The sequence below is a fragment of the Vespula pensylvanica genome, chromosome 4, assembly GCF_014466175.1.
Source record: "Vespula pensylvanica isolate Volc-1 chromosome 4, ASM1446617v1, whole genome shotgun sequence".
Taxonomy (NCBI): Eukaryota; Metazoa; Arthropoda; class Insecta; order Hymenoptera; family Vespidae; genus Vespula; species Vespula pensylvanica.
This window is the reverse complement of record NC_057688.1, coordinates 2,658,520-2,685,231: the sequence shown is the minus strand read 5'-3', so window position 1 is coordinate 2,685,231 and position 26,712 is coordinate 2,658,520. Positions and strand designations below refer to the sequence as shown.

The 26,712-nt window shown below is 29.0% G+C and overlaps 3 protein-coding genes across 6 annotated transcripts; 1 reads left to right on the top strand and 2 right to left on the bottom strand.

Moving 5' to 3' along the window:
- The first annotated feature begins 3,339 nt into the window (after positions 1 to 3,339).
- Positions 3,340 to 9,182, top strand: LOC122628565 (transient-receptor-potential-like protein). The gene is made up of 15 exons (XM_043810974.1): positions 3,340 to 3,645; positions 3,716 to 3,938; positions 4,330 to 4,527; positions 4,611 to 4,800; positions 4,862 to 5,044; positions 5,141 to 5,331; positions 5,406 to 5,584; positions 6,008 to 6,483; positions 6,566 to 6,648; positions 6,722 to 6,843; positions 6,916 to 7,106; positions 7,188 to 7,378; positions 7,483 to 7,688; positions 7,755 to 8,018; positions 8,595 to 9,182. Exons 1-15 carry the CDS (start codon positions 3,466 to 3,468, stop codon positions 8,751 to 8,753), a joined length of 3,036 nt encoding a protein of 1,011 aa, XP_043666909.1. The 5' UTR covers positions 3,340 to 3,465; the 3' UTR covers positions 8,754 to 9,182.
- Positions 9,183 to 9,982: 800 nt separating this feature from the next.
- On the bottom strand, positions 9,983 to 21,161 carry LOC122628942 (synaptic vesicle glycoprotein 2B-like). Of its 4 annotated transcripts, none has more exons than XM_043811837.1 (12): positions 20,958 to 21,161; positions 15,245 to 15,307; positions 14,761 to 14,922; positions 14,483 to 14,645; positions 13,830 to 13,951; positions 13,390 to 13,634; positions 12,751 to 12,908; positions 12,290 to 12,482; positions 12,087 to 12,201; positions 11,500 to 11,659; positions 10,903 to 11,030; positions 9,983 to 10,798 (listed from the first exon to the last, which is right to left on the bottom strand). In XM_043811837.1, the coding sequence occupies exons 1-12, from the start codon at positions 20,968 to 20,970 to the stop codon at positions 10,728 to 10,730; spliced, it is 1,593 nt and encodes a 530-aa protein (XP_043667772.1). In that variant the 5' UTR covers positions 20,971 to 21,161; the 3' UTR covers positions 9,983 to 10,727. The 4 variants fall into 4 exon arrangements, with proteins under 4 accessions (XP_043667772.1, XP_043667771.1, XP_043667774.1 ...); XM_043811836.1 differs by lacking the exon at positions 20,958 to 21,161 and adding an exon at positions 18,609 to 19,006; XM_043811839.1 differs by lacking the exon at positions 20,958 to 21,161 and adding an exon at positions 16,871 to 17,029.
- A 2,209-nt stretch (positions 21,162 to 23,370) lies between these two features.
- On the bottom strand, positions 23,371 to 26,034 carry LOC122628943. Its single transcript, XM_043811840.1, has 3 exons — positions 25,811 to 26,034; positions 24,733 to 24,917; positions 23,371 to 23,905 (listed from the first exon to the last, which is right to left on the bottom strand). The coding sequence occupies exons 1-3, from the start codon at positions 25,929 to 25,931 to the stop codon at positions 23,705 to 23,707; spliced, it is 507 nt and encodes a 168-aa protein (XP_043667775.1). The 5' UTR covers positions 25,932 to 26,034; the 3' UTR covers positions 23,371 to 23,704.
- Positions 26,035 to 26,712: the final 678 nt, after the last annotated feature.

Sequence of the window (26,712 nt, the reverse complement as noted above, 5' to 3'; positions counted from 1 at the left end):
GCTAGCGTTATACCTCCTGTGACGTCATTCTCTCCTGTTCAAAATATCGATTTCAGACTCGCGCGAAAACTTTTCCCAGAAATGTAGACTTGTAACAGGATCACATGATGCGTAAAGAGGTGGCACGCGCTAGCGTTATACCTCCTGTGACGTCATTCTCTCCTGTTCAAAATATCGATTTCTGGCTCGCGCGAAAACTTTTCCCAGAAATCTAGATTTGTAACAGGAACACATGATGCGTAAAGAGGTGTTACGCGCTAGCGTTATACCTCCTATGACGTCATTCTCTCCTGTGCAAAATATCGATTTCTGGCTCGCGCGAAAACTTTTCCGAGAAATGTAGATTTGTAACAGGATCGTATGATGGGTAAAGAGGTGGCACGCACTAGCGTTATACCTCCTCTGATGTCATTCTCTCCTGTTCAAAATATCGATTTCTGGCTCGCGCGAAAACTTTTCCCAGAAATGTAGATTTGTAACAGAATCATATGACGGGTAAAGAGGTGGCATGCACTAGCGTTATACCTCCTATGACGTCATTCTCTCCTGTTTAATATATCCATTTGTGGCTCGCGCGAAAACTTTTCCGAGAAATGTAGATTTGTAGCAGGATCACATGATGCGTGAAGAGGTGGCACGTGCTAGTGTTATACCTCCAGGTATCTTATTGTTTCCTGTTCAAATTATCGATTTCTGTTGAGAGCGAAAACTTTTTCCAGAAATCTTGGTTTGTAACTGGATCTTATGAAGCGAGAGGAGGTGTCACGCACTGGTGTTTTTTTTCCAGGCATGCTTATTTCGAGTTTCCTTCCTAAAATTTGTGTTTTATGGCTGTACTCTTTTTAAAATTTTTCTGTATTCGGCGTATTTTTTTCTACTTTTTTGTATTTTTTGATTTTTTCTTTTTATTTATTGTTGGATCTTTTTATCCTGATATATATGGTATAATTGTGGTTTTTGGTGGAAAAATAGTTGGTAGAATGTATATTGGGTTGAGTAACAAAAACAATTAGTTGTTATTTTGAATGAACATTTATTTTTATTATTTGTATGTACAATATGCAGCTAATTTTTTATTTTATTAACATATAATTTGTATAATATAATATAAGTTTTATAATTTAGTGTCTCTTATCGTAGTATAATATTTTCTGTAATATATATACATATATATATATATATATATATATATATATATATACACATATATATATTTATGTATATATTTATGTATATATTTATGTGTGTATATATACGTATATATATGTATATATATATTTTTTTCACACATTTATTTCTGTATTTGTTTATATTTACTGATTGTTGGAAGACAATATGTTCTTACTTTTTAGTTTTATAAATTTTTTATTAGACATATCAAAATAAAAATTTTGTTGCTCGATTTCCATCTTCTTCCTGTGCATGTTCTTATATTTGTGTTTAGGTGTGCTATATAGTTTCTGTTTGTTTGTTCTTCCTCTTTTTATATTATTTTGACCTTTTCTCTTTGCATTTCTCCATTGGATGTTATTACATGTAGAATTTACTTGATGATGTTGAGATCCGTCTGGTCAACTGAAAAAAGAAATAATTAAATTATTTCTATTTTTATTTTTATATTTGGTTATTTGATTTGAATTTTTTTTATTAATTCGCTAATTTATAATATTATTAATAATGTTTTATAATAATAAATTATCACATATGTTACGTTTTTAGAGAAAAAATGGAAAGTATAAGTAGTTCCGTTTGAAAAAATAACTTTTGCTATGATATTTCTTTCACTATTCTACTTACAAAGAAAAATTGGTACCATTTAACATGTCCTTTCACAACAAACAAATCTATAAAAAGTTTTTTTTATTATATTTATTTTTATATGAAAATTGAATCCATGTGAAAGATATATCAGTATATATATGTATATATATATATATGTATGTATATATATATATTACTTTGCGAAATATATATATATATATATATATATATATATATATTCATTTTTTTGCGAAAATGGATTAATTCCCTGGAGAAAGTTGTTTCTAAGAACGCTTGGATATTGCTAAGCGTGAGATATTTTATGGAGGAAGTGACTCTCTCAAAGTTGCAATTTTATTTAATTTAAGGAGATATATAGAGAAAGAAAGAGAAGAGTGAGAGAGAGAGAGAGAGAGAGAGAGAGAAAGATAGAGAAAGAGAGCAAAGAAATTATTCGCGTTAATAGGCATGTAGCCTCGTTATCCATGAGGTGGAAGATAACTTTCATATTGAACGTCGCTAATTCTTAATCTAAAGAAAATTATAAAATAGTGAATAGAATAGATATCATGCAAAAATCGTGAAACTTCTACGTTTCTGTCTAATGTAAGAAGAAACAAAAAAAAACACGTATTTAACTACGACGATCAGAATAATCAGAATTTGCGTTCGACGATTAAAATAATAAGTTATCGATGTTTATCTATTTTGTGATTTTTAGTTTAATGATTTAATACCTATTTTTGATAATTATATTTATTTTGAATATACATATTTATGTTAGAACACAAAATATTTTTTGGTGTCTTTCAATGATAGCACAAAAATGACAAATATCTGTATTCATACCTATGTATAATATTTTTGCATAATTGTAATATACGAACCGAGCATAAAATTTTCTGTTCTGACGAAATCTACTTTGTGAATCAAGAGGGATAAATCGAAAGAGATAGAGTGTGTTTAATTATTTTCATTCTTCGATAGCGACTACTTTTCATTCGATCTTGAACAATTTGATATTCTTTCATTTAATTTGTATTATAATACTTATCCTAAACAAATAATAATAAGAACGTATTCGATTATCGTATAAATAAAAAAAAAATAATAATCGAAAAAAATGTATATGTATTCAATATTAGCACCAATTAATTGATATAAATAAATACCATATCAATTGTTAATAAATGGCAGAAAAATTAACATATACGCATATACATAAGATAAAGAACAAACCAATAATCTGATCTGACTTAACAATAAATTTTTTCATGTTCTAACCAAGAATCAACCCCAGTATTGTGGATGCTAACGAGATATCGATAAGCAAATTAGCCGAACGACGACGACGGTCTCAACGAACGTTGCCGGATACCTTATACTGGGTGATCTTAAACGTCCATGCAAATAAACAGGGTCTTGGTTAATTCCTATAATTCAATTCCCTTTATCTCCTATATAATAGCGATTGTCGCTGACCTCCTCTTCAGACAAGTATTAGATGCACGTGGTTCATAAACTCGACGGCTATTCTTTGTATAAAAAAGAAGAAAAAGAAGAGAAAGAACAAAGAAAAAAATGTGCAATGATATTTTGTTATACATAATACCGTTCATTATCGATAAATTAATACGATAAGTTTTTACAAAATTGTTGACGTTTTCATTGATCAAACGAATAGTAATTGAGAATACAACAAAAATGGATTGTCAAAAATCAGAGAAAAACATAGAAGCACCACCGGAAAAGGTGGAAAACATTTTTCTTCATCATCCAAAACCATTGAATCTCGAAGAGAAGAAATATCTTTTGACCGTTGAAAGAGGTGATTTGTCAAACGTGAAAAGAATCCTTCAGGTAGCTAGCAAAGGTGAAATCAATGTAAGTCCGTAATCATTGGAGCTGTTTCAAGTTTAATGTTGATGGAATTAGCTTGGAGGTTTTCTTTTAGGGTATGATTCTCGACGTTAATTGCATGGATAGTCTCGGTCGAGGCGCATTAACGTTGGCGATAGAAGCGGAGAATCTTGAGATGATCGAACTTCTTATTGTAATGGGAGTGGAAACAAAGGATGCTCTTTTATACGCCATCGATCATGAGTTCGTCGAAGCCACTGAATTGTTACTAGAGTACGAGGAACTTTTGACAGCGAACGAAATGAATGAACAGAAAGGTGGGCGATTATCTTCTTTTAATTGAATAATTTCATTTCTTTTTAATCACAGAACATGATATAGTGTCGAGCTTATTTGAAAATAATTATAATTTCTTTTTTTTCTTTTATTCACAATTACTTGTTAATTTGTTTAATTACAATTAATAACTTTTAAGTTACACATTCATTTATCTGTCCAAATCTTATTTTATTCTTTGATCACAAAATTATTATAATTATTTCATATCTCGGTATTAAATATTAGTTGAATATATTTTCAAGTATAGTATAATTATATTAATATCATCTAAGTTAGAGTACAAATTTCACGTTACGTAATTTTATGTCAGAAATTTGGATTACAGAGAGTTAATAATTGCAATTAATCAAACGATCGTTCAATCCGTAGACGACAAAGAAGTTGTTCATAGTTGGCAAAAGATCAATCCAGAGTCTGCTCGGTATCCAGCCGACATGACGCCATTGATACTAGCGGCACAACGGAATAACTATGAAATTTTGAAGCTGCTGTTGGATAGAGGAACTACTTTACCGATGCCACACGACGTTAAATGTGGTTGCGAAGATTGCCTTCGATCGGCTGCAGGTCAAAAAACAAAGCTATGTGATAAACAATATAAAAAGATAGTTAGAATAATGTTCTTATGTATTTTCATTATTCATTATCAGGTGACCCATTAAGACTCTCTTCTACCAGGATAAACGAGTATAAGGCATTGGCTAGTCCAAGTTTAATATCTCTTAGTTCTCCGGATCCTCTGATGACAGCATTCCAATTGAGTTGGGAACTTAAAGAGTTAGCTTTAGCTGAACCAGAAAGTAGAAAAGAATATTTAGAACTAAGACGTCAGGTTGAGAAGTAAGTTCTATTTATTCATTAAATATCGAAAAAAATGATTAAAGCTTGACATTTTGATCAGATTTGCCGTCGATTTGTTGCAACAAGTACGAACTACGACAGAGCTAAATGTTATTTTGAATTATGATCCTGAGGAAGATAGTCTATCAACTAAACGATTGGCAAAACTCGAACAAGCAATACAATTTAAACAGAAGAGATTCGTCGCTCATTCCCATGTTCAGCAATTTCTTGCAGCTATTTGGTAGAGCTTTGTTTTTCTAAATAAATGTGACAATATAAGAGAGATTTATTACAATTCGATCTATTTTTGTTATATTATTTTCTTTTTTTTTCTAAGGTACGAAGGTGTTCCTGGATTTCGAAGAATGACCAACGTTCAGAGATGTTGGATATTATTGAAAACAGCCTTCATGTTTCCCTTTTATTGTATAATGTATTTTTTCGCTCCGGAATCAAAAATAGGACAACTCTTGCGAAGGCCATTCGTTAAATTTTTAGTACACGCATCATCCTATTCATTCTTCTTATGTGAGTGAATTAAAGTTTTCTTGAATGTTATTTCATTAATAAAGTCTGCCATTTTAATTTAATCTTCGTTTTAGTTATACTGATCTTAGTGTCGCAACGCGTAGAAGTAGAAGTCGTGAAGATTTTTGGGAATGAAGAAATTAAAAAGAATCTTGAGATTCAAATTGCTCGACAAAGAGGTGCAGCACCATCACCATTAGAGTTCGTGATAGTCTTGTACGTTTTAGGATTTATATGGCAAGAGACAAGAGAGGTATAGAACAAATATCACCTAAATCAAATAAGAAAAAATTTCATTTTATATGAAATTCGATTTCTCTGAAATTTAATGAATTTGGTTTAATATTTTATAATTAATAATCAACCTATATAATAACTTAGCACAAAGTAGTATTTAAGTATATTATATAAAACATATTTATATACATATATATACATACATATATATATATACATATATATATTCCAATATTTATATAATATTTATGATCTTAAATATAAATTAAACATTAATATTTTTTTTTAAATAAAATTCTGTATAAAATAATATTTTATGAATATGTGTGTGTGTACATAATATATAATTATTATATATGTATACTTAATATCACTATATATGTAAAAATGTAACTAATTGTATAAAACATACTGTTTAAAACATGCTGTTAATTTTCAGGTTTATGTTGATGGCTTAAAAGCATATCTTCGAGATATGTGGAACTTCATCGACTTTACTAGAAATTCGCTCTACATTCTGACAGGACTTTTACGAGGTGTCGCTTATTTCCGACAAACATCAGAAATCGAGATGGATCCATCAGCTGCATTAATACCAAGAGAGAGCTGGAGTGACTTCGATCCACAGTTGATCGCTGAAGGTCTTTTTGCGGCAGCAAATGTATTTAGTGCTCTCAAATTGGTACACCTGTTCAGCGTAAATCCACATCTTGGACCACTTCAAATATCCTTGGGCAGAATGGTGATCGATATAATCAAGTTCTTTTTTATTTATACACTGGTCCTGTTCTCCTTTGCCTGTGGTTTAAATCAATTATTATGGTATTTTGCTGAGTTGGAAAGAAAAAAATGTTACAACGGCATTGCTGATCCAACTTGGGATTCAACCAGTGACTCTTGTATGAGATGGAGAAGGTAAAAAAAGTAAATTTTTATATCACAATTGCATCTGACAAACGTACAAAACAAATGAACTTTTCTCTTTGTCCGCTAATAGATTTAGCAATCTGTTTGAAACCTGTCAGAGTTTGTTTTGGGCTAGTTTCGGAGGAGTTGGTATAGATAGTTTCGAACTAACAGGTAAATATTAAAACTTTCATTTAATTTTAATTAAATTCACTCGTACTTTTTTCATAAATCCGATTACTTATAGGAATTAAATCGTATACAAGATTCTGGGGCCTCTTAATGTTCGGTTTCTACTCGGTTATTAACGTAATCGTTCTTTTGAATCTTCTGATCGCCATGATGAGTAACAGTTACGCTGTCATCGAAGTAAGATCCACGAAACATATCCAAACATATTGATAGTATTTTTCTACCATTCTTTAAGTAATTGTTTTACAGGAACACGCAGACACGGAATGGAAATTTGCAAGAACGAAGTTATGGATGAGTTATTTCGAGGAAGGCGGTACTCTTCCTCCACCATTCAACATTTTTCCACCTCCAAAATTGTTTCTCAAATTCTGCGGCTTATCAAAGAAAAAAAATAACGAGGACGACGATATTATTCATCGTCGTTCACAAAATCAAAAGTAAATTTTTGTTATTAATAGTAAATATATTTAAATTTGTTGAAATAGAGTCAATGATTATTTATTTTGTTTTGTGTTTAGATATAGTATTGTAATGAGAGCTTTGGTATGGAGATACGTGGTCAGTTCACATTCCGTACATGAAATGGAACCCGTTACAGAAGACGACGTACACGAATTGAAATCCGACATTTCATCGTGGCGTTGCGAACTTCTCGATATTTTACGTAGAAACGGCATGGACATCGCTGGAATCGATACCAAAGAAAAAAGTCTATATCCTCTAACTTGACTTTAGAAAAGAAAAGAGAGAAAAAAGAAAAACCATTCAAATTCCAGAAAAAAATAATATTATGTTGTTTTATTACGTTAACAGCTGTGCTGGGTAGAAAGATGAGAATATGGGAGAGAAGATTGATGAAGGACTTCCAAGTGGCAGGACCTTTTACAAGGTCAATAGAGGATGCTGCACAAGAAGAGTTGACTCTTCTTCAACCTATAGAAGGCGAGGATAATATTGCGAGGTGGAAGAGAGTTGCTAAATTGGCATTATTGAAATCAACTCAACATCGTTGGGGCCAAGTAAAATTTTAACATAAAATATAAACGTAAAATAATATTCTATCAATAACAAAAAGTATTTAACAGGTCGTGAATAGCGCGATTCGAAGCTCTCAAATCGGTAAAAGCAATAGCAGAGCATCTTTACAAAGTCAACAGAATTTAATGAAAGCCATAGAAGAAGCACGAAAGTTAACAGCTAAAGCTCCACTATCTCCGATTGGACCAATACAATTACCACAAAGTACGGAAACTACGATACTTCATGTACTTCATGACATTGTCGAGACTGATAATTATGTTAAAAATGATGTGCCGATACTGACGATAACAAGTGAACCTCCTAATCAGGTAATTCGATTTTACATTGTAGATAGATACAATGTTACAATGTTATTAATCGGTGCATAGTAATTGAGTACACTACTATAGTAGATCCACTTTTTTTATCTCAACATATGCCTGAACTTATGTAATATTATATTAATCTGTTAATATTTTCGAATTGAGGAAGATTTTCGATCGGTGAACGTATAAAATTTATTTTGATTAAAAATGAAATTATTAAGACGGAGATAGGAAATCGTAAAATGAAGAATTGGGACATACAATGTTTTTTCAATTCGAGTGAAAAACAAATTTATTCTTTTATCAAGAGAGAAACAAAATCTTCGTGACGACTTAATTCGTCATCCCTGGTCAATAGGTTAAGCATATTTTTGTTTGAATATTCTAAAATTACTAATCAAATCTAACTTAAATACATTGATGACAAAATTCACAAAATAAATAATTAATATTTCAATAACCGTATAATTAAGTACTTACATAATTGATATAAAGTAACCAATTACTTAGGATTTGCTTTAATTTATTTTGAACTAAACTAAAGAGCAAACCAAAACGAAATGACATACATTTTTCATTCAACGCAGATTATGTCGACTGTCGGTTATATCGACGAAAAACCCAAACGAAATTATCAATCCATTGTATCGACACGAGCATCGTTATCGCAAGCAACTAACAAAAAAGATGAAAATATCTATGTGGCAAGTACTCAAGGTCAAGGTTCCTCGAATGTAATACAAACGAAAATACCAATGAAAAAGGAGTCTAGCAAGGTTACGTCCAGTTCACCGAAGTGCAATCAAATTAAAACAAATAATACGCTTGTTCCTACCAATATTAATAATACAGGAGATTCTGGAATAATAATATCACGATCGAGAGCTTCTCTCAGTCCAAGAAAAATCATGGATGGTCCCAAGATCAATAAATCGGACAGTAAGAGTCATAAAGAAGAAGATAAACAGAGATTGGTGAATATAATGCCAAAGTCACCGCGTTTTTCTACAAGTAGATCACCTAGAAAAGGGGGATGGCTTTAGATAATATTACAAAGATTCCTTTTTTTATCGTCGCTTACAATTAAATCTTCATCATACGCAAAATTGTATAATGAAGATATACATACGTATATGTATGTGTGTGTGTATAAAAAAAAATACAAGATCGTTTTTTTTGGTAATATATGTACACTGAATAATAAATTATATCAAAATAATAAAAATCTGTTTCTTATTTTCATTAGGTATGAATTTTCTTTGTAAAAACTACAAATTTCTCTCTTCGATTATTATCGAGCATAAATATCGAAACAAACGTTATTACGATTAATATTAAAAATCATATTAACAAGTTTTATTCTGTTTTTTTTTGTTTTCGTTCTTATACAAATGTATATGACGTAACTCATTTATCCAATAGCAAGGACAATTGATACACTCGACAAGGGTAAATAAAAAAAACAGATAATAAATCAGTTTAATCAGTAAAGAATCAATCTATTTATCATTTCCTATGGAAATTTTCTTGAAAAAAAAAATAATTATTAATGTCAACCTTACGTTTGGAATTATTCTGTAATAAATGAATAAATCTTCTGATATCTTGAAAAAAAGAGACGTTTAAAAGACAATCTACAAAAACTCGAACGGTTAGATAATACTTAATAAAGTTTAGTAATACACTTAGTTATAAGTGTGCTTATAAAATATTAATTGTCAAATATCTATCATTTAATAGATAAACTATTTTTCATGTAAAATTTCTTAGAAATATCGTTCAAATAAATTTGTGATAAAAAATTATGGAATATATATACATATATTAATATCGAAGATTTGCATAATGTTCGTATTTCAAAAAAAGCGATAGAAGCGCGAAAATTCTTCCTATAAAAGAAAACAAAAGAAAGCTTTGGACTTATCAATTTAATCTTCTGTAACTTTTGATTCATCGTAATCTATATGTAAAAAAAAATATCAACGGGATTGATTGATTCGTATACACTGATTGATTTGCATTATTATATAAATTATTGAATAATATTCATTTATTCGAACAATAGTAAAATATGTTTTCCTACTTTCTTTCTTATTCATTGTTTTTTCATTTTCTTTCTTGTTTTTTTTGTTCTAAATTATACAGACATCTTACATCTTACACTATCGAAACATCCTATTATAATATTTAAGAAAAGTTCATATTTGTCACGCGACTATCGATATAACAAAGATTACATTATCTATGAATAATTATACTAGCGACGCAGTTTGTGAGATTCCATTAAAAGAAAACGATACTTAAGTGCTAACATGTTCACTTATATAATATGTATATACGTTTTGTATACATTTTTAATACGTATAATATTATTATACACTTATATATGTATATATTTATAATATTATTGTATACCTATATATACATGTACACTAGAACATATATTATAACCTTCTATACAAAAATACATTTACCTAAGGATGGGTGCAACTGAATAAAGAGTTTACTTAGCAACTAATTAAGATGAGTGTTAAGAACGTATTTACATGATGAAAGTAAAGACAAGTGATCGATAATGTCGACGTTGTCTGCGAACAAAAAAAGGAATCGGATTTTACGCCTAATATATATTTACATACATATACTTATCGATTATAGATTGTGCAATTTATCGATCAGAGAATACGAGATTGAAAATTGCCTCTATGAATTTTAAATGATTTCCTTTGGTTTTTTGTTTGTCGAAGGTTTCTGAGGTAATAGGATGACCAATGCAGCAGCGACTAAAAACAAATTTTCGAATATAAATTTATGAACGTATTTAAACCAATTTTTCTTTTTTTCCAAGAATTCGATTTTTTGCGAATAAATTCATTTTTATACTCACACAAACAAGCCGAACCGATCATAACGAACGGTCCTAAACAAGAAAGACCGAACAAAACTGGGAACAAAAGATTACCGATCACTGCACCACATCTTCCGATCGTCATGGCTGTACTAACTGCCATAGTTCTAAAAAGATAAGTATTGTAATATTTGTTATTTTTCCATTATATGAATAAAAAATATGGTGACTGTATTTAGACAACATTTCATATTTTGTCAATAATATTATTTGTGAACAATAAAGAGTTCAGTAAAAAATTCTTTCTAAACGCCTGACAATAGTCAACATTTTTATACAAGAAAATTGTTTGTTACAACGACAGTTTATACATTATGAGAGATTCCGTTATCACTTTAAAAGTGTATTATACTCATTTTTCACAATTAAATCCGGATAATTGATCGAATAAGTGTTTTAAAAAGTGTTCGTTAACAACATTATCGATGAAATAAAGAATATCGCACTTCTTCAGGTGCAATATTTAATATTTTCAGCAACATTACAAACATTTGAAAAACAGATATAATAATTAATAATAATCTTAAAACGAACAATAAATGAAATGATTTTATGAAATTCTTAGCTCGTATTTACCTAAGACAAGTTGGAAAATTGTCGACGATGATATTGACTACTGTGGCACCACCGATGCTCGACATTGCTACAAATACCGATGATAATCCCAATATTCCATTTGTATCATCCGCCCAATAAAGAGATCCACAACAAGACGCTGCCACGAGGAAACATATTGCTAAAATGAAAGAATTATTTTACCGCTTAATTCCACTTTGTTTTTCTGGAACTTTCGAGTCATCTTTCTACGATAAATTAAGAATTCAAAGAGAAAAACATTTATCTCTCAAGAACGTTACAAATTAGCTTCTATCGCCAGGAGGAGAGAGTTTATTGCACGAATCGTGAATTCCAACGAACGAACGTCAGAGATAACCTCAATTAAAGAAATCAAATTAATCACTTCATAAATAATGAATAATTCAAAAAATTATATACGTAACTTTTAACGTACGTCGTATGTCATTCGAGAAGCATAAAAAATTATATCAAAATATACTTAATTAAAGAACCAACAATATTTTTGAATCGTATTAATTAATCAGCGTTATCACGAACAGAGTTACTTATATGAATTAACATAATATTTTTTTCTATTTAAATACCCATTAATTTTTTCTTCCCAACAACAGTTATCAGCGTGCCAGCCAAAGTGTAGCCAATGACACCAGTAAGAGCAATGACTATAGAATTAACGAAGACTGTCGAATTTAGTTCTGTCTAAAGAAATAAAAAAGAAAAAGTTAAACGATCATCCGATCGGTTTAATGCGTTTAATTAATTATTCAATCATTTATATAAAAAATACCGAAACACACGCGACGACGGCCTCGGCAGTAGAGTTCACAATTACTGTAACGTTATCATTGCTCTTTTCTGGACTGTTCAGCATGTAGCAGAAGGATGGTTGAGAACCCATTTGATCTTTTAATACGTGACTGACTTTGTAACTTTCTATCAGAGAGAATAATTGTGGCATCCATAATCTCAAAGAATTCGATCTGCGGGAAAATAATTAATTGATTAATTACTTATTAATTATTTTTATTATATTAAATTATTATTTTCAATATTGTTATTAATTACATTTAATAATTAATTATTAATTATCTGAATTTTGATTTAAATTCTTTTAGCTGATCAGATTATAAAAGTAAAATCATTTGTCGACTCAACTTCTTAATCTCTTTAAAAGAAGTTGAGTTAAGATTAAATGAATTCACGTTTAAATTAATTCTTATTTCGAAGAAAAATTATCTTTGTATTTACCCTATCGTTGCACCAAGTTGTATCAAAGATATAACTATGAGATTAAACACGTTTGGAGGTAAGAACAGAGGTTTAATCTGTTCCCAAGATGATAATATCTTCTCTTTCCATTTATCACCTGATGATTTTATGGAATATTCGTCCTCTAAGTCCTTTACCTATTGAATAACCAAGAATTTGAATAATGAGCAAAAAATAATTATCTCATACAATTACTACTTATTTTATCGTATATATACATTTTTTAAATGATGTAACGCGTTTTAAAGGAAATAATTTACCTATCATTCTATGCAGAATATACTACTTTTTACAGTAATTTTTCTATTTTTAATACAAAGTCAAATATCGTAATCTTCTATTTTCGAAAAAACTACGGGCGAAGATTATTAAAAATTGTAAGAATTGCCGATGTTACATTCGTTAAAATATGAAAAAAGGCGGATAAAATCGAAGTGTATAATCAAAAATTATCTTGATAAATTAAATAGATACGATTTCAATTATGTCTCATGCAGAATGAAAAACAAAATAGCTTATAATCGACTTATAATTAACTTATGAATAATTTAAAGATAGATGTTCTTTACGTAATAGTTAAATTCAAGATTTTTTCATAATTAAATCTTGATAACATACCAAATAAGTATCTGCTGGTTTTCCAGTGTTGATTGAATATATTTTCTTAAAGATTTCGAGAGCTTCCTCGCGACGACCTTTCAATAAAAGAAATCGTGGACTTTCAGGAAAGAAAAAGATTGTTATACATGCCAGAAAAGCTGGAAGAGAGCAAATCGCCAGAAAGACTCTCCACGATTTGATTTCAACGAAACCATGCAAAAGACTCCAATTCCATTTTTGTGGTATAATTAACCATGCTATGCCTGTGAAAAAAGAAATAATTAAGTAAATATTATTATCAAATGCGACTAATTATAATGTCACGCTTACAAAAAAATAAAAATATTAAATTACATATATGTGTGTATATTAATCTTTTGAAAGATTTGGATTTCTCTCTCTTTTTTTTTATTTTTTCTTTTCCTTTTTTGTAAAAAGAAAAAATTTCAATTACTTACACGGCAAAGAAATGTTTCCAAGTGAGAAGAAAACACCCAACCACATGTAAGTACGTGAACGATGGTTTTCATCATGTACTTCTGCCAGATAAGACATCAACGCTGCATAAGGACCGGATATGCTGCAAATAATGAATGATAAGATTAAAGATTAAATAAATAATTGAAAATATTTCAAGTATCTTAAACAGATAAAAATGTTTATCTGTATTGATAATTGAAATTCTACAGGAATTTTCTGATTCAAAAATTCTCGCAATTCCGTTTCATGAACGAAAAAGATCGTTTTACGATTTACAAAAAATATTCACCCCTATGTCCGTATCATTAATCGAGTCGAATAAAGTTCAACGTAATGGTGAGTCAAACAAGCGTTAACTAAAAGTTGAAAAGTGACAATTAAATAGTTAGATTTCGTCAACTCACTAACTCGAACTTTTTGACAATAACGAAAAGGTTCGTTATTATGGTAAAAGATAAATTACAATTTCCCTAACAATAGTCAAACGATTCGTAGAAAATAATCGATGTTAGAATTTAATTGAAAGTTCAATTTTCATTACATGCATGAAGTTTTATTAATCAACAAAATTAAAAAGAAACAAAAATACAGACGGATCCGTAGATTTCACTATGCTCTCTTATAGACTTACATCGATCCTTCGAAAAACTTGAAAAGTATTAGTAGCCAGGATGTGTGCGAGAAACACGTAGCCAATGTGATGAGACCGGTGAGCATATATCCGTAAAACATTATCCTTTTGCGTCCAAACGTATCGGCCATGAATCCCCATAAGAAGTTAGTACTGATCATACCTGAAAACAATGATACTGATTAGCACAACCTGAATATATTTATTATTTGTCATCCTTCGATCATAAAATTGAATTTTTCTAATTAAAGGAGGAACTATGTTCGTTCATGTACTACCTGCAAAGGACATGGAATTGAGTAGACCCTTGTCAAGCATGGTGAGTTCAAGATCACATTCGGCTGATGGTAGAACATAGGCTGTCGATGAAGATGAGAATATGCTGGCACAACTGGCCGGCAGTACAGCCAGCAGTAATAAATAATTGAACTTTCCATAACCTGAGAATTCGATAAATAATGAGAATATGTTACCAAATGTCACATACCATCCTTCGACTATTCGCGAATGATCGATCGAAAAAAATAGAGGAAAAGAAAGATGTGTAAAAAAGAGAAAAAGAAAAAAAAAGAAAAAAAAGAAAAAACCAAACAAAAAAAAATCTCTTGTTAATCATACATTTTTCTTTTATGATTACGTCGAAGTGTACATGATTAGACACTTCTCTGAAAGATAAGTGAAAAGTGAAAGAGCGTTTAGGTCGAAGGTAACAAGTACGAAGAAAGGAATATAAGTTGAAAGACATAATGTTTGTATACGTACCTGATGAACATATCGCACGTTCAAAATCTGCTGGTCCGGAATCCGCAGACTTCACGTCCTCACCTTCAAGTAAGAAACAGATGAACAGGCATAATATTGTAAAAAAAAGGAAAACAAAGAAATGTACATTCGATAAGTAAGAAATAAAAAATTCGTGTAAAAAGTATTCTTCTTTAGAATGACTCTTTGCAATTGCAATTAGAAAAAAATCTAATAAAAAAAAAATAATTAACACTAGAAATACTAAATAACCTTACTTAATAACCTTATTAAGTAACCGATACTTACATAACTTCTTTTTGTAAAAGTACCAATATCATAATTATTAGAGAAACGTTAATTGTATTATTCTTCTAGTTTATTTATTATTGCAACATTCAATAACACTGATTAAAAGTTTTTTTTTCAGATACGCTCAAATTGACAAAAATAGAAAAAAATAAATCAGTATTTCTAGGGTTAACAAATATAAATTGTTACAAAATATGAATTGTTTAAACAAAAAACAAAAACCTACTACGACGCATGCGTTTGTAATAAAATGTCGAGAACATTTGGAGAATCCGTTTGAAAACCATTGTCTTCCTCTCGCACGGCCAAAATACAAATTTTTCACTCACTAATGAATCTTTTAGATGATACAAATTTTATAGAATTCACGACATTTTATGCCTTATGTAAGCTCAACGTCTTATCGAAATTTCAACAAATTTCATGAGAGTATCAACCATTCGATATCGAAAAGTAAAATAGAAAAAAAATAAAAAAGAGAAGAGAAAGAAAGATAAAGAAATTAAAGTTCGCCAAATCGTGATTTTTAAAATTCCATCAACGTTTCAACGCTTATATATAGAATGAAATTTCATTCGTTCGCCAATAAAAAAAAAACAATATCATATTCTCACGAAATATTATCTTCGCTATCGAATATAATACATAGAATAATTTAGCACATCGATCACAGTATATTTTTATATGAAATACAAATATTTCGGATATTGTTTCTCGCAGTAAATACAATGAACACGGATAAAAATAATCTTCTCTTTTTTTCTGTTTCAATTCCGTCGAATTCTTTCTCAAATTAAACAAATGAATTTGTCACCAATTGAAAAACGTCTACGTAATTATTCGTATTTCTTCGTAACTGTTTCAAATTTAACTGATCATCTATTCCTCTTTCATTTTTCTATTTTGTACACTATTTTATATTTTCATTAATTCTCTCTCTCTCTCTCTCTCTCTCTTTCTCTCTCTCTCTCTCTCTCTCTCTCTCTCTCTCTCTCTCTCTCTCTCTCTCTTTCTCTTTCCCTTTCTTTATCTATCTATCTATCTCTCTTTCACTTTCATTCACTCTTTGATACACTCGATATATGATTTTAAATTTTTATTTAAAAATAATGTTTAAAAGTGATTTCTCAAAAGAGATTTCGATAGATAGATATAGAATATAGAAGATAAACTCGACGAGAATCGCGGTTGACTGAAGTGATCTTGTGATAGAAAAGGAAAGAGAATCGTCCTAGAACGTACTTACGATCTCTAGAACTTGTTTTTGTTCGATTAATTTATTCGCAATATAAATATGTCAATATTTACTATTCAATATGTATGAAATTCTCTCACCGTTAACAATCATTGTCTCCTTTCGTAGATATTTTCTGAGATACGAAGAAATCTGCTCTTTTTATAATCCTTTACAAATAACTATCGTAATACTCTCTATTTCAGCGAATCAACGAAAAATTGATAGAGAAGAAGCATCAAATTGAGCGTACTTTTCAAATAACTTCAAAGAGTTCAACACAATACTATTAAGAATATGAATAATTTTTGTTTTACGTATCGTGAAATTCTTATATTTACCTAAGTAAAATGACAGGCATATTTAATGATAAGTAAATTGTCACTTAAAACTATAAGTGCTATCTTTTTTATGAGTTTTAAGAAATCTTTATCTATATATTTATGTGTCAAATTCCATATATACATAGTTATATACAAATTTTTTTCGTCTATCAAATAATTAAAGATAAAGAGAATACTGAATTATTATATATGATGTAATGAAAGTTGATTGAAAGTATTTGAAAATACGCGGAAGTTGCATAATTTATTATATCATTATTTTTGGACAACAATCAATTTCTCATGCAATATAACTAATAATTAATATTTTTTACAGATTCTTTATATCTTCTCAACGTAGATCATTATTATCGTAATAAACAAAGAAATTGTACTTTTTCGGTTTATAGAATTCTTTCTAGGATAATAGAAAGCTTAAAAAAAATAAATCATAGACACATAGACACACTCACAAAATCACTTTTTAAGATTCATCCAAAAACATCACGAAGGAAAATATTTCGTATGTTTTTATAATTCCACTCTTGTTTATCATTAACTAAACAACATTATAAAACTTCCTAGGAAATTGTATCTGTCTCTAAACATTTTACACATAGTAATACAATTAATATATAAAATTAATTTGTTAAGAAATAAATGAAGCAATATAAATTATTACATTATTATCACTTTATCTACAATAACATCAAATATTAGAAATTTTTAATTTTTCTATGAATAAGTTTAAAATTTCACACATGATGGAAAATTGAAAACTATGAAAATGTAAGATAAAAATGTATTCCTTTATGTTTCAAAGTCAGAAGTCGTAATGAAACAAATTTACTCGTGATTCTAAACGTACGTGACGTCTTCTCAAAATATTCGAACTAATGAGATAAACAGGATTCCACGTTGACTTCGTACTTTTGAATCACTGAATAAACTTGCTTCACGATGTAAGTGCCACGACGTGCCGAGTGAAAATTAGATAGTGAGAATAATTGAAATTTGTTTCTAAGAACGGAAAGGAACTGTTTGAAAATACTGATATTGTACTATTATGTACACTTCCTTATCATTAAATGAAATTATGAGATCGAAAAAGGCATGTTTATACACAGATGACGAATATGTATATTATAAATTATACGTATATTATATGTATATTTTTTTCAATGGAAAAATATTTAATCTACGAGAAATATATAATCCTAATTTATATATGTATATATATGTATATATATATATATACACACATATAAACATATATACATATATACGCATGTGTGCATGTGTGTGTGTATGTGTGTGTGGGAGGAGGGGTGTAATAAATCATATAAAATTTATAATTTAAAATATATGTAGAAAAAATCATTTTCATACGATCCAATCATAACTGGCATAAACTTTGAATGCATCCAAATCTAACTATTTTATCAAACTTTAATAGTGCTCTTATAGCTACATATGACATCAAATGCTAAAGAAAAATGAGATGAATAACACTTGCCTTTGGGCTGCACCACCGAAGTCATTAAATATATCCTTTTGTATGAAAATCACTCTGATTCTCTTCCGCTTTTTTTTTAAACGTCACTCTATTGTAATGATAGAGCGAAAAATAGAGAGAGATAACAACGTTTTTTTCAACGTTTCGATTATCTTTGTCTCTCTTTCTTTTTTATTTCTCATGAACAACAACAAAATTGGCAATGAAAAAAGGATTGTACGAGAACATAAAAAAAAGAACGAAGATTGAAAAATTAGAGAAAACAGAGATAGAAAAATAAAGAAAGAAAGAAAAAGACAGACAGAGGAAGATGAAAGGACACTGTACGTTCAACTGTATCAACGCTTTCCTATGACATGTCCGTCAAACTGTTGGTTTCACATTAAAAGTATGCTTGAGCAAAAGCAAGTGACAATGAGCAATCTTGATATCGACGATGGTGAACGGTGGGGCTAAGAACAGGTTAGTGAAATAACGTGTACATTGATAGGAATCGAAGAGGGAAGAATCTGTTTCTCTCTCTTTTTGTCTCTCACGCTCTCTCTTTCTGCTATTCCACCCACACGTAATTTCCCAAAGAATTGAGAAAAAGAAAAATGAATAAATACATGTTATTCACATGATCTTACAAGATCATTAAAAATTTTCAGAGATTATAAAGAACGATTTCTAAATGTTAAAAAATTACGCTGAAATTATTAATTTAATTATTTCTACATATATCGTATTTCAGTTTCATTCAAAAACCGATAGACAATATATCTGAATAATTATTGAAATATTACGTAGGTTTTAACAGAAAATAAAGGAAAAAATCTTCCTAAGGTTAACAATTTTAATGATAATCAAACATAATGTGTCGAACATGAAGACGAAATCTTGTGAAATTACATAAGTACAATCCGTTATTCAGAGCGATTGCTTAATAGTTGCATGTTCTTGCATCTAGAGAGACAAACAAACAGACAGACAGAGAGAGAGAGGAAGGGAGAGAGAAAGTAAAAATATAACTGGAAAAAAAGCAGAAAAAAGAAAAAGAAAGAGAAACAATATGAAATAATATGCAATGGAAAGAAACATATATAAAAAATATATATAAACTCATCTTAATTCGACCATTACTTTTAATAGAAAATGATACAGTTTGTAAGATGTATACACAGATGTGTGTATGTATATATATACAAATATCATGCATACTCAATCCATTTTATTTCTGGAGCAGACCTAAAATTATCTTAACTTGTTGACATTGAGACTAGACACTAACGTAATTATTCAAATACAATTTCTAAGTCATCCACCTAAAGAACGACTTCACGTGACCTGAAAATGATTATACACACAAAATACACACAAGTGCATACTCATGTAACGGATTTGTATATTTAGCAAGAGTGGAGTTGTCGTATTTAGCAGGAGCCCGATTAGGAAAGACGTGTCGAGCAAACGCTTCCAACTGAATAGATTATCGAGAAACCGGACTGTATATAGTTGTTAATAGTTTTAATAAAGTATTAACATTATTTGTTTTAATAACTATTAACATTCCTTTGCGAGTTTACAACAATATACATACACATATATATACAGAATATTTCAAAACTCAATATCCAAATGATAAAGAGTGTATAGAAAGGCCAAGATAAACATTTTTTTCTTAGACAACTTGTCGGAAATACTGACAACTTGATATTGAATTAGGTATTAAATGCAGTTAGGTATAAAATGAGTCAGTTACATTGTTCATACAGATACAAATTTGACAACTAATTAACAAAATTCGAAATATTTGAATGGCCTCCCTAGATATCCCTCATAGTTGATGTATTGAGTTTTGAAACACCCCGTATATATGTAACTACATAGATTGGTTTTTTTTTTCTACAAAACTCAAAGTAGCCTGATTAATTTCTCTCGACTTATTCCAGTAGAAAGTATATTCGGATAAACAAAGGCTCTCGTTGCATCGTTTGGTATTTATTAAAAAAATCACGTAATCTCATTCCGTGACAGCATGTTTTCAAAAATATGACGACAAGCAGTTTTAAACATCATTTGGCATTGAAAAAACAAAAAATCTTCTTTACGAAGCGACGGTCAAGAAATGATAGAAAAATTGAATAGAATGTAAAAATAATCTATATAAAAAAAAGAAAAAGAAATGAAAATGTTTTAAAATATTTTTAAGTATTAGGACTATTGAAAAGTTCTGTCCATTTTTATATGTAAAAATAATTTATCAAAAAAAAAGAAAAAGAAATAAAATTTTAAAGAAAAACAAATTGTTTACTAAGCAGACAAAATTTCTTTTCGATTGACCTTATATTTACATCTGTTAAAACTTACGTTTAGCATTCATGTGTGTATTCCCGTTTCCTTTCAGAAATCAGCGTTCTCGAGTATGAAGAGTTAAGAATTTTCTCTCTTTCTCTCTTTATCTCCCTGTTTCTCTTTGAAATGGAAAAACAAAAACAAAACAAAAAAAGTGGCACTCGCGAATGTCCCAAAAACGGTTTTTCCTGCAGTTATCTGGTTGCTCACGAAAGGTAGACAGACGTCTGTGAAGAAATGCTAAAGCGCATGAGATTTTGTGTGACTTTTGTATGCCTGCCGTGAAAACAAACTAAACTCTTTCACGCATCCCAAAGCCCATAAATAACAGCAGAGATAACCGGGTACTTTTCCATGTTAGCAAGTAGGCCCATTCTCTTTCATAAAAGATATAATCGATCGATTAATTTTACTTAGTTCCCTCGATGACGAACTATGAACTAGTCAGGTAAACGTGTTTGATCTTTATATGAAAAATTTGAGAAACAAAAATATAAAAAAAAAGAAAAACATTCTGACATTTCAAATGTTGACGATAAGAAATCAACCGTAATAAAAAAAGAAGGCTACAGATTTTTATTCTATTTACTTTGAAAAAGAATTTTGTTTTAACTTAATATTAAAATCATATTAATTAATTAATAACAGAATCATAATAACAATTCAATCAATTAGCAATTACAATTATTAATTATTTTTTTCTAATTATGATATTATATACCTTCGTACTAGCTCGTGTAATTATCATTAGTGTACGGAAAGTATCCAAAGAATTCGAGATTACGTGGAATTTATTTGCAAACGCGAACGCATCCACTTATTTTTCTCATTGAAATTACTTCTTCGAACAAAAGAAAGGGAAAGAAAAGAGAGAGAGGAAGGGAGGAAGAGAGAGAGAGAGAGAGAGAGAGAGAGAGAGAGAACGAGAGAGAGAGAGAGAGAGAGAGAGAGATGATAATAATTACATAGTGTTCTTTTCTATCCTACAGTAAAATCCTATCATCGTTGCTCGTGAAAATGGAGAAGATAGAAACAAATTCATTATACATTTTCTTACGTTTCATGAAGTTCATAAAGAAACAAAGCAAAGAAAAAATTCCGAATACAACGGTAAATTTCCAAAATTTCTCTTCTATCGTATTATCAAAGAAGAAAAAAGAAGAAAAGGTACAAGACTATACGAATTTGGCAATAGATCGTTGTAGAGATCTTTGTAAAATTGACATTTTTGGTGTGTATGAAAAAGTCACGAGTGCAATGAGTCACAATCTATCTGTGAATTTCCGTTGAGAATTATACTCGTCTCGTGTTATTTATCTGGCATCTTTCATTATGTTGTTTAGTTATTGATGCATAAAATAATGATTAGTAACTATTCAAGAGACTTATTAAAATTTATATATTTATTCGTATTAATTTGTTTTATTATATGTCCATTCTGATATTCTTATTACTCAAAGCATATTAAACAAACAAACATTTATTATTAATTCTACCAAATTCAAAAATGTCAACGGTAAGCAAAAAAAAAAATAGTGATAATGGTGGACGAAAATTTATAAATCTGTACCGTAATCGTGACATATTGGCGATAGTACACTGTCCAATATGTCACTTATCCATCAAGTAACTTATCTCGAATGTTTCGAAAGTGGGAAGGGGTAATGGAAAATTTATAAATTTTTTGCCATAACTACTGCAACGTGAGAAAATCTTCTTACATATCGATTTAAACTTTTGTAAAGATAATCAAACTTTTTAATCAAATTCATACCAATTCGATTTTCTTTTAAGTTTACCGTCATATTGTCTACGATTTTGTGCATTTAAAAATTCCAATTTTTTCATTGACGATTTTCTCATTTCTTTCGTTTTTAACAAGTCGTGAGATATCGTATTAAGAGTCGTTTATATTATATTTCTATAAATTTTCTTCTCTCGTATGAAGGATATAATTGCGTATCGCAGGATTATAATTAAGGCTTCATAAAAAATAAATAAACAGATGCTATACGCATAAAACGAGTCTTGCATCATCCGTGTACATTCTTTTTTTCTCTTTTTTTTTTTTTTACCATTATCAAATAAAAATACCGTTTACCACACCCTGGGAATCACGAATAAACCTATCAACATTCATAAAGTAAGTCATCGATATTGTAAACTCCATATAAACCTGTTCTTATACAATGTAATAAATTATAAGACGTGTTAAAAACTTATAACTCCTTGATCGTTCTGTGCATTTTATTAATTTATTAAAAATTATTTATTATTTATTAATCTTTAGATATTTGTATTAAATTCTTATGATATATATTTAATTTTTTTATTAAATTTCGTAAAAAAAAATTATAATACAATTTTTCTATTACTTCTGTTTCAATATTTATTCAATAGCTATACAATCATTTCCTAATGTATTCTAACCAAATAAATAATATATTAAAATGATTAATTATTTATTATTTACGCATAGCTCTCTGATGATTATGCTTTTTCACTCTATATGATTTCATTCTCATTCATTCTATTTTTTACTTTTTTAAAAAAAAAAGAAGAAAAAAAAAGAGATTTACTTCATGACCTGAGAAAAATGGAGAAGTTACAAAAACTAGTTTGCTCGTCGATATGTATCTCTAAAGGTTTTACATTTTTAATAAATTCATTTATGAGAGTAAATATCTAATTTACGTTTCCTTGATAATTTATTCCATTCTTCATGATTTATGAATTTGTTTGGAAAAAGAAAGCTTCTTCCTTTAAGAAGATCTGCTAAATATCGAAAAATAGCAGGATATTCCATTGACAGGACATGGTTGATATTCCAGAAACTTGTGAGGTGGCATACCAGTAGAATAAGTTTCCTTCATATCCATTACATTCGTATCAGAACTGGTCCAGTCACTTTGAGGGAAATTTATGTCCGGCAACGATATCAATTCTTCAATCATTTGCGCCGGCTATTCGGATATTGATCGATATTACACATTAATTACCAGTCTAACAAGAAATATAAGCTCAAACGTTGAATATTTAAATGTATATCAATAGAGAACGTTAAACTTATCTTTATATTCATAAAAAAATAAATTAAAAAATTATATATATACATATATTTAACAAATTATATATACTATTTATGTATATCTATACATACGAATAATCTACATACAATATTACACGTAAGATATATGTATATGCTGTGTGTATATGTGTGTAAATCTATATATGATCCACAGAAAATGTAACAAACTGTACTCGTCATAACTAATTAAAAAATTGGCAATTTTATTCGTGTTTATTACAAGTACTGATCGTTGAATCAAAAAACGAATTGAATTATGGCAATCTCTTTGATTAGAAAAATACTATTTAACACAAATTAAATAATGCCAATTTACTTATCATTCATTTTCACTGATTTAGATTTCAATTAAAACTTTTGAAGATTATATTTAAATCATTTGAATATTCTTTAAGTCTTTAAGAGATATACTGTTTTAATCATGTTGTTTAATAAATGATATATTATGAAAAAATATTCGACAAAAAGTGATTTATTTTAATGTGTTTGTTTTGAATTAAATCAAAAATATTTCTCATGTGTTTCAAAAAAACATAATTCATAACATTTCTCGTGGGTTTTATATATATATAAATATATATATATATATATATATATATATATATTTAATCTAATAATAGATTAAGAAATGAACATTAATTATTATTCATATTATCCATTATTAATGCACAAAATACGATTAACGAAAGTTACAATACTTGCCATGATGTCGGAGATTGGGGGCAATTCGTCGACAGGTGGTGGTTCATCAAATGGCTCGATTAAGTTACCATTTTGTAAAACAAAGAGTAATAACCACATATAATTATTACGATTGGAAAGCTTCTCCACATTATCCGTATGTGTACTCTTTAATTTTTCCAGCCATAGATGTATGAGTGATCTTTCTGTCAGCCATGAAGACGATTAAATGTTTATGATAAACCATGACGTCGTATCAGTGAATAATAAGATGCAAATGATTTAGCAAGCTATGATTCAAACGACTTTGTAAATAAGAACAAGTAACGAGTTGAATCATGCTATTGTTATTATTAAATCAAAAGAATTTATTGCATTAATATTTTACATCTTATTCTTTAAGTATTAATAGATCTTTGATTGATTTAAATATATAAAGAAAAAAAAAAGAAAAAAAGAAATTCCATAAAAATTCTGATAATAATACAAGATTCTAATTTTAATTTTAATTATATACATACATACATATATATATGTATATGTGTGTATGTATTTATATATGTTATGTATCTAATCATTATGGCCAAATTGTTTTAGGCGTTATATTATGAAAATCTGTTAAAATTGATGCAAACTTGTACTTTAACTATGATGACCACGACTTCCTGAACAAAATTATAATAGATTTAGAGATTAAATGGATATTACGTTATACTATATGTTATACTATATATACTCTTTGATACGATAATCTTAATTACAATCTAACTGTAATTCTTATTATTGATCTGTAATTATTCCTGTTAAATTTCTTCGCGTTATATGATTGTAAAAACATATTCAGATTGATCCTAACTTATATACTTTGACCCTGATTACTCATTCCCAGAATAAATTGATAATGAGATCGAAAGCAGATCAACACGTCCTCTTTGACACGTAACCTCTTTGGTAAACACGTCGTCACAGTACATAACATTATTGAGTTCTCATTAAAAGTTTTACTCGGAATATCGATATAAGAAAAATTAAAGTAATTTTCCTGTTATCTCCTTCTTCGAAATCAATTTATACGTGAAAAAATAAAATAAGATTTAACCTTCTCGTGGGAATAATTGGACTAATGCTCTTACGAGCAAATCGTTGTAGATAAAATTCTCGTTCTTTATTTCATTTTCGTTGGAGTATACGTTTGGGACCTTAATATCTCGAATAGACATTTTTAACTTTAATTTTATGAGAAAATTTACAACTCCGATAGTGCTTATACTTTACAATCTATTTCACCGAAAACATTTTTCTTGCTTAAAACCAGCATGAGATTGCATTGTTTTTTTCATATGCCTAGTAGATTTGTACAAAACATACATACAAAAATTTGTATCTATGTACGTATATAATAAGAAGAACGAGTGAATAGAAAATAAATCGAATAATCTATCATAGATTAACATATAAAAATACATATTTTTTAATTCTTTCATATTTAAGATCAATCGATCGGGAAATTATAAAAAACAATATTTTCTTTAAATTTTGCAAGTAAATGCGTAGATAACGAAAAAAATGAAAACGCAAAAGACTGACATCATCAAATAGGTTTTTTTAATATCGTATCACCAAAGAGGAGTTTATTTCAAAAGAGTTGATTTCTGGAATATCGTATCACCAAAAGAAAAAAAAAACAAACATAAATGTACTAAAAGACATAAAAATATAAAATATTTTATACGTAGTATGGGAATGCGTATATATATTTCTTTTAGCTCATTTTAATTATTATTTTTTCTGTTCCATATTATATATAATACCTTCAAATGGTTATTGATATAATGAAAATATAGGTTAAAAGTTTTAATAAATGTTTTAATAAAAGTTTATTTGTTAGACTATTGATGAAGAATGGTCGAAATGGTTCTAAGAGTCTTCCGATATTCATTGACTCTTTTTCTCTCTATCTCTTTCATGCGGTCATCGAACGATAGAACTCGATAATCGTTG